General features: G+C 46.4%; 2 protein-coding genes across 5 annotated transcripts in view; both read right to left on the bottom strand.

Moving 5' to 3' along the window:
• Positions 1-205: 205 nt before the first annotated feature.
• On the bottom strand, positions 206-3,721 carry pim2 (Pim-2 proto-oncogene, serine/threonine kinase). Of its 2 annotated transcripts, XM_069177798.1 has the most exons (7): positions 3,410-3,721; positions 2,701-2,801; positions 2,520-2,570; positions 1,577-1,785; positions 1,281-1,450; positions 993-1,169; positions 206-882 (listed from the first exon to the last, which is right to left on the bottom strand). In XM_069177798.1, exons 1-7 carry the CDS (start codon positions 3,465-3,467, stop codon positions 710-712), a joined length of 939 nt encoding a protein of 312 aa, XP_069033899.1. In that variant the 5' UTR covers positions 3,468-3,721; the 3' UTR covers positions 206-709. The 2 variants fall into 2 exon arrangements, with proteins under 2 accessions (XP_069033899.1, XP_069033898.1); XM_069177797.1 differs by having other exon boundaries at positions 1,281-1,785.
• Positions 3,722-4,679: 958 nt separating this feature from the next.
• otud5a (OTU deubiquitinase 5a) overlaps positions 4,680-8,096 on the bottom strand; it is a 14,871-nt gene continuing 11,454 nt past the window's right edge. For all 3 annotated transcript variants that reach the window (XM_069177751.1, XM_069177752.1, XM_069177749.1), the window contains exons 8-9: positions 7,907-7,978; positions 4,680-6,732 (exon numbers count right to left, since the gene is read on the bottom strand). In XM_069177751.1, the coding sequence (XP_069033852.1) occupies positions 6,599-6,732; positions 7,907-7,978 (206 nt within the window). In that variant the 3' untranslated portion in view covers positions 4,680-6,598. The remainder of the gene's footprint in view (positions 6,733-7,906; positions 7,979-8,096) is intronic.

Below are 8,096 nucleotides of genomic sequence, written 5' to 3' on the forward strand. Positions count from 1 at the left end.
CTGCTTTAATCCACAACACAACTTTATATTTATGAACTCTGTATGGAAGATCATTACTCCCAGTAAAATCAAATCAAATAATAATAAAAAAAAAATGTATTTAACATTTATTAATTTCTCTTCTGATATTTCCGGCTGCTCCGATCAGAAGAGGACGGACAGATCGGATCGCTCGGAGGCTTCAGACACAAAACAGGACACAAAGTGACTGAAAACGCTTTTATTCAAACGTTGGATATTGTTGTTGTTTTTTTTTATCCCCCAAAAATTATTATTTAATGTAAATAAACAGAACCAAGTCACCCAACGAGCCACTTTGAGAATTAAAAACCATGAAACAATACACAAGTATTTACAGTTAAGTCACGTCCGATACGACAGGAAGTGAAAAACATCTGGAACCCCGACCGGCTCGCTTCTCTGGAGAAACTGAAAAAACAACAACCTGCAAGCGATGCTTTGGATCAACATCTTGTGTTTGTGATCGAAACTAATAAATAATCAATAAATAAACAAACAAACAGGAAGCGGACGATCAGCAGGTCAACAGAACATTCATTTTCAACAGCTCGACAGGACGAAGACAAACAGGACACGTCTGAGGAGGACACGTCAGAGGTAGAGGACACGTCTGAGGACGAAGAGGACACGTCGGAGGACGAAGAGGACACGTCGGAGGAGGATATGTCCGTCTCCTGTCCTTCAAGCACTACAAGGATTCGCTGGGCAGAGAGCAGTGCTCCTCCTGCAGGTGTCCTCCCTCCTCCTCCTCCTCCTCCTCCTCCTCCACTCCCTCCATCCAGGAGTGAGACAGGATGTCCTCCAGCGAGGGACGCTCCTCCGCTCGGTAGGACAGACACCACCGGATCAGAGACTGACACTCTGAGGGGGACAGACAGAGAACCGAGGTTACAAACGGAGAACCGAGGTTACAGAACGGGACGGCCAATCAGATCACACCGCTGGGGCGCGGGGGCGGAGCCACTGCTCACCTTTGGAGACCCGCCGAGTGAAAATGGGCGTGGCCTTGACAATCTCCTGGTCGCGCTCGAAGGGGATGTCGCCGCAGACCATGTCGAAGAGCAGGACGCCGAGGGACCAGACGGTCAGAGACACGGCCTCGTAGGACTGAGACAGGACCCACTCAGGAGGACTGTAGACACGGGTACCTGAGGACGGGGGGGTGGGGGGGGTACGGTGAGTCATCGAGCCTGGACCCTCCAACAGTATCGTCATCATTCGTAATAATCCGATAATTTGTCTCCGTGAAGTCGTCGTACCTTCGAACTTGCTGTACGGCGTCTCTTTGAGCGGCGCTCCGGAACCGAAGTCCACGATCTTGACGTCCAGCGTCCGCGTGTCCACCACGATGTTCTCATCCTTGATGTCTCGGTGGACGACGCCGTGAGCGTGGACGAAGCGCAGCGCCTCCACGATCTGACGGAAGAACCTGAAGACACAAACAGAGGACGTCAGTGGAGGACAGACAGTAGGAGACAGTAGAAGATAGAAGGAGACGGAAGAAGACAGTAGGAGACAGTAGGAGACAGTAGGAGACAATAGAAGTGAGTCGAACCTGAGTGCGAGGCGCTCCGGCAGCGCTCCTCTCTCTGTGATGAAGTCGAACAGGTCCTGACTCTGGGACGGTCTCTCCAGAACCAGCAGGAAGCCCCGCCCCTCCACCTGGAACCAGTCCAACATGCGGACGACCCCGCCGTGACCCCCGACCTCCGACAGCCGCTGCAGCAGAACGATCTCCATGGGAACGGGGTCCACCTCGCCCGGCTGGGGGGGGAAAAAGGAGGGGGGGGCGGATTAATTATTTATTGATTGATTAACTTCTGATTATTTTATTAATAAATCAATAATCTATAAAATGTCAGAAAAGTTTATTTAATCGTTAAAAAGTTTCATTGTGAAGAATAAAACAGTTTAAAATCCATCGATCGATTCAATCTGATCAAATCTGATTTCATGACATGAAAAAAAATAAAAAAAGGAACCATCGATCGGGTTGTTGACGACAGGAGTTCGTCGTGCTTTTTTGAGTCACGCATTTCAGTTTAATTAAAAACTCAAAACAGAAACTCTGGGGTTTGCCCTGAATCCTGTCTGACAGGAACGGACAGGTAGTTTTCCTGCAGAGGTGTTGGTGACGTGTACGTGTGTGTGTGTGTGTGTGTGTGTGTGTGTGTGTGTGTGTGTGTGTGTGGTGTGTGTGTGTGTGTGTGTGTGTGTGTGTGGTTGAGGGGGCGGCGGGGGGGGGGGGCAGTCCCAGCTGAATCTGTGATCCATAATAGATCAGTTTGTCACAAGGGGAAATCCTTGACATCACAGGTTTCCGTGGGAACCAGGACGGCCCCCACCCACTGCTGCAGTTCAGCTGTAGGTCCAGCAGGGGGCGGAGCTCCAACACTGATGTCACAGTAAAACAGAAACTTGTGTGTGCGTGTTTTTTTCTGACATTTTACAGATTAAAAATGTAAAAAAATAAAAAAAAGGATAAAGGTGTGTCTCACCAGTCGAGCCCACTGCTGAACCCGCTCACTGGAAATCTGTTTGATGGCCACCTGGACGGGACCGAGAGCACACAATCAGACACAAATAAAAACAAACAATAACAAAACCGACATTTTCTTTCAGCTTTTCAGGAACTAAAAGTGGATAATATTGTGACTCCAGGTGTTTGCGTGTCCTCACCTGCAGTCCATCTGACAGCCTCTGGCCCGAAAACACCGAACCGAACCCTCCGCTGCCGAGCAGAGAACCGCAGCGGTACTGGCTGCAGAACGGTTCCTTCACTGGGGGGCAGAAACACAGATAAACATCCAGCACGAAGATTTTCTGCTCTTTTTTTTTTCTTTTATCTCTGTAAACTGAATATCTTTTGAGTTTTTAGGCAACAACTGACAGCTTTCAATTGATTTATAGGATTTTTTATTTTATTTTATTTTTTTAAAGATCAACCAACAGAGTCTCAAACTTCACGTCAACTTCAAATATAAAAAAAAAAAATATATAAAAAAAAAATATTGAATTATATTTTCCCATTTCACCGTGTTAGATTATTTATTTACGTGTTTTGTTTGTGAGTTTCAGCCGAAATAGGACAACAAAACGTTTTACAAGAGGCCTTCAATCAACATCCTGTGACCATGGAAACGGCTCCATATGAGCAAAAAAAACAAAAACTTGTGTCGTCAAAATCCCGACTCTTAAAAATGGTCATGTTTTGAATGTAGTCTGGTTGGAAGAGGCTTTCTGTTGGGAGTCACTTTGAGCTCTTTAATCCGCCCGAAGGGAGAAAACTGAGCCGTAAATAAAGAGACTTTATCCGCCGCCGTATCTGACGCCAAACCGCTTTCCAACATGTTTATTTGTGTATTTGCGCGTGTTCCGGTGCTCTCACCGTTTTTCCCCTTGACGTCCTCCTCCGGCTGAAGCTCCACGGCTCTTTTGTCCAACATTTTCCCCGAAGTGTGTTTCAGTTGAGGAGGATCAAATCCATCCTGCTCAATGCTTCTTCAGGTCGGTTTGAAACTTTTCTTTTCTTTTTTAAACTCCCGTTTCCCTCCGTCTCTTTCCCGCTTTATAAATCCAAATTCAGCAAAGTAGACTTCCTGTAAAGGTTGTTGTATCCTGTTTTTTTTTTTTTTTTTGTTTTTTTTAAACTTAAAAAAAAAATAAAAATAAAAACGGTTGATATTAATCTCCGTCTCTGACCGCCTTTACTTCTACCGTACTGGTTTGCTTCTGCATTTATACTTTCTGCGCCACGCCCACTCCGACTTCGCTCGGCCAATCAGCGCGGAGACGTGTGCGCGGTGTTTTGAACCGTGCCGCCAATCACAATTCGAGCGGCAGGCTCTCATGAATATTCAAACTCGCACGAGAAGAATACTCAGAACTCGAAGCGGAGGAAGAGCGCGCGCTGATGGTGACGGGAAACAGGCGGACGGTTTCCCCCCACAACAGGGACGCACGCGCACACGCACACACACACACACACGTATCTGTCACGCACGCGCTCTCGGGCTTTCTTTCTGTTTCCTGTATTTCAGGTTGACCGAGTTTGGTGCGACTGAGGTCAACCGCTGTTCGCGCCTTCTTTTAATACACACATATAAATATTTGAGAGCGGCTTCCGGTTACCGTCACAACACACGTGTCGTGGCGAGAATTCACAAGAATGTCAAAATACGCCGAAGTGACCGGAATTAGACCAACGAAGAAGCGGGTTCACTTTAAAAAGTCTTTCTGACGCCGAGCTGTTGACCGCATCTTTGTTACCATGGAAACGGGTCATCAGCTGGACGGCACGTGAACGAGTTTTTCTTCTTACAGGACAACAAAGGTCCCGGATTAAACTGTCTTTGGTATTTGTTCCTGCTTTGGTTTTGTGGAATTAAAACGCTTCATCAGCGGTGTTTATTATTTATTTAATATGCATTTTTATTTTTTAATAATGATAAACACCACGTAATCTCGCAAACGTACTCAAAACAAGCCGAGTCGCCTGTTTTTTCACCGCAACTGTAAATTGACATAAGTGAGAGCCTGTATTCCTAAATAAAGTCTACTTCACAAAGAAAGGCAGATTTAGACTTTGCAAACGAAACAACAACAAAAAAGGGGATGATTTAAATAAAGACAAGACAAGAAATAAATCTCTCACGTCATTTTTTTTCAGAAACATTTTCCTCTTTTTATTCCAAGAAAAAAAAAAGAAGTTTTTTCATCCCAAACGAGAAAAATAAAATAAAACAAACTTATATTATTAATAATAACAACAATAATCAATCATTAAGAGGATAAGTATGACAATTCTCTATTTTTATTTTTTTTTTCTCATTTTTATTTGTCGCTTTTTCTCTATGATGATATTGGTCGTGGTCAATTAAACATGCAGCTAAATAAGTCCAATGATGATGATGATGATGGAGGAGGAGGAGGAGGAGGAGGAGGAGGAGGACAAACAGGAGAAAAGAGGGAGGAGGTGTTACAGGACGTGAAGCTGGAGGCTTTTTTTTGTTTGTCAGGTAACGATGATAAAATATATATGTTGAGTCGACACAAAATGGCCGCCAGTGGTGGTGGAGGTGGAGGTGGAGGGGTGAGAGGGAGGGGATGTTGGCGGCGAAGCTAACTGTAACCTGGAGACAGCAGGAGCTTTAAAAACGTAAGACTTTTTCACGTGAATCGCTCGGGAACCTGCTCCGATTAGCACGTGGCTAACAATCCTCAAACAAAATGGCTGCCAGTAGCATGGCATTACGAGAAACGGTGTTCGTCACTGACAGCTAAAGCTAACAGCAGCTCGTTAGCAGCGCTAAGAAAGACGCAGCTTTAACGCGCAGTAAGACCTCGGGTAAAAAGCCTGCTCGCTAAAGAGCACGCTAACGTAGCCTGCAGATACACGTTTAGAAAACTCTTTCACGTCCGACCGCCGGCCGACAATTTCAACTTTAAAATTGGCGTTCGTAAGAAATGAGCAGGAAACGATTTTCGCTATCGGCTAACAGAGTACGTAACGCTTTTGAAACGCTGTAAACTAAGTTAAAACATGCTGACGTAGCCGAGGCTAACGCAGCATACGGGACACCGATAAACGTTTGGCGTCCTCGTTCAGTTCTGATCGACATTTCTTATCCGGTGGGAACGAGAGGAGTAAAAAAAAACAAAAAACATTTCGTTGTCCGACGCCAGCGGCGCTGCGCGGTAGCTCCCCCTACAGGACACTGATCCAGACGTCTTTTTAAATTCTGATTAGCGTGAGAAAGTTTTAAAAATTACAAGACGAGTAAGAAAGAGCGGGAAACAATTGTGCTAACAGTTATCTTAAAAAAACAAAGTGTGAGCGCCGTGAACCGGGCGTACCGATGAAGGTTTCCACCGGTTGTTCGGTTCTTACGAGCATAATTGCAGAATAAGATTTTTTTTTAATTTTTTTTTTTTAAAGTCGCTATCTCCAGTTAGCGCTGACTGTAAAGATAGCTCGTTAGCGCCGGTAACACTGGTAAGACTTCGGGTGATTAGCCCGCTCGCTGCAGAGCGCGCTGACGTAGCCGGAAACACCGCGGCGGACTGGCCAATCAAAATTTTATCGGTTTTTAGCGTTAGCATTCTTCATTGAAAACCAACGGCCGCGATACGCCGCGGAGCTAACCGCCTGATTCTGACGACGACGACGACAAAAAAAAAAAAAAAAAAAAAGTTTGAAAAGACAGCTGCCCGGATGGTTTAAATGTGAAGAAATATAAATTACAACTGATCCCGTGTTAAGACCGAAGCTCCATCTGAACCAGGAAATGACGAGTGTGGGAGGGGGAGGGGGGGCGATGAAGAGACGACAATACGGAGAGTCGATGAGTCGATGAAAGAAAACTTTAAAAAAAAAAATAATAAAATAAAAAAAAATCAGAACATAAGTGCATCTCTGTTGGATGTTTTATTTTTTTCCCTGGTCGTTCTCCTTCTGTAGGTCAGAGCTGAGGTGGTTGGTGGGGGGAGGGGTCAGGATGTCGGGGTGGGGTGGGGTCAAAGGTCATCGTTGTGTGTGTGTGTGTGTGTGTGTGTGTGTGTGTGTGTCGGCCCGTCATCAGCTGCTGTCCGGTGACGGCTCCCTCTCTCGCTGCATGGCGGCGCTCTGGTGTTTCATGCTGTCCAGGTACTCCTGCTGAGAGACGGCCAGCACCGACGCCAGGATCTCGTCGTCCTCCCAGTCCGTCAGACCTGGAAACACACGGACAGCTTTCAGCCAATCACAGAGCAGCGACCGGGCCAGGCGAGTTCGGAGCGTGTCGGAGCAGGAAGTGACCATATTTGGACGAGCTGGGGGGGAGGGGGAGGGAGGGGCTAGGCGGTGGATCTGACCGATCTGATTGGAAACCATGACGATACTACGTCCCACCCACCGATAGCTGTAACCTGACTGCACCACAGGCCTGTCAATCAAACAGACACGCCCCCAAAAACAGGTCTTCTTGAATCTTCTTTTCTAATGAATGAGGGATTATTTTCAGATGGACCTCCAGAAAACTAATAAGAAGGAGTGACTTTAGCTAACAACACCGAGATAACTGATGGACACATTTTATTCACTTTGGATTTGATGAGAGAAGTTGAATGGGAGTCTATGGAGCCGGAGGCTTTTTGGAGCCGACCTCTAGTGACACTCGCTGGTATTGCAACACTTTTATATCCAGTCTGTGGTTGTGAACACGAACTAAACAGACGAGTTCAGTCACAGCGGTGGACTGAATGTTGGAGGGCAGCGTGTCCTCAGATACAGGAGACCTGGGGACGTCTCCTGATTACGGGTGATGAGACAGATGAGGACTTTCTGGGGAGTTTAATGTTGTTCTGTTCTGGCAAACATCTGATAAAACTGTCACAGAAACAACGAGTGAGTGAGTGTTTTCTCAGGGAGACAGTGACCTCGGCTAACCACACACACACCTACACACACACACACATCTACTCACACACACACACACAAACACACACACACACACACACACACACACACACACACACACACACACACACACACACACACACACAAACACACACACACACAAACACCTCGCCCTGCTCTGCTCGGCTGCTTCCTGTTGACTCAGGGTTGAGGTTTGACTGTAAACACTAGAAAATGACTGACAGCTACACAGCTGTGTGTGTGTGTGTTCCAGTATGTCGTTGTGGGGACCAATTGAAGATTAAAGGCTTTGGGGGGACATTTTTACAAAGTGGGGGACATTTGTCAGGTCCTCGTACTTTTACAGACATTTAAAAAGACTGTGAGTGTTCAGGTAAGAACCCGGTTGCGGTTCTGGTCCTGGGAATGCATTGGGTCCTCACAAAGACACAAAGTGCAAATGTGTGTGTGTGTGTTTGTGTGTCTTACCGAACGCTGTAGGCGACATCTCCTGCATGATGGCTCTGTACTCCAAATGATGACGGCTCTGATTACTGGGACCTGCACACACACACACACACACACACACACACACACACACACACACACACACACACACACACACACACAGTCAGGTCCCAGTGACAGTGCGGGGACACAAAATAAATCCCAATGAGAG

This window comes from Embiotoca jacksoni, unplaced genomic scaffold (genome assembly GCF_022577435.1).
Source record: "Embiotoca jacksoni isolate LCO1_2020_lvr unplaced genomic scaffold, fEmbJac1.0.p SCAF_77, whole genome shotgun sequence".
Classification (NCBI taxonomy): domain Eukaryota; kingdom Metazoa; phylum Chordata; class Actinopteri; family Embiotocidae; genus Embiotoca; species Embiotoca jacksoni.

What these genes read in the sequence shown, in the direction of transcription:
- pim2 (XM_069177797.1), bottom strand. Translation starts at nt 3,467, where the DNA reads ATGTTGGACAAAAGAGCCGTGGAGCTTCAGCCGGAGGAGGACGTCAAG. An exon ending in GGCTGTCAGATGGACTGCAG is followed by an intron (nt 2,571 to 2,700) that starts GTGAGGACACGC and finishes GGTCCCGTCCAG; the next exon opens with GTGGCCATCAAACAGATTTC. An exon ending in GCCGTACAGCAAGTTCGAAG is followed by an intron (nt 1,170 to 1,280) that starts GTACGACGACTT and finishes CCCCGTCCTCAG; the next exon opens with GTACCCGTGTCTACAGTCCT.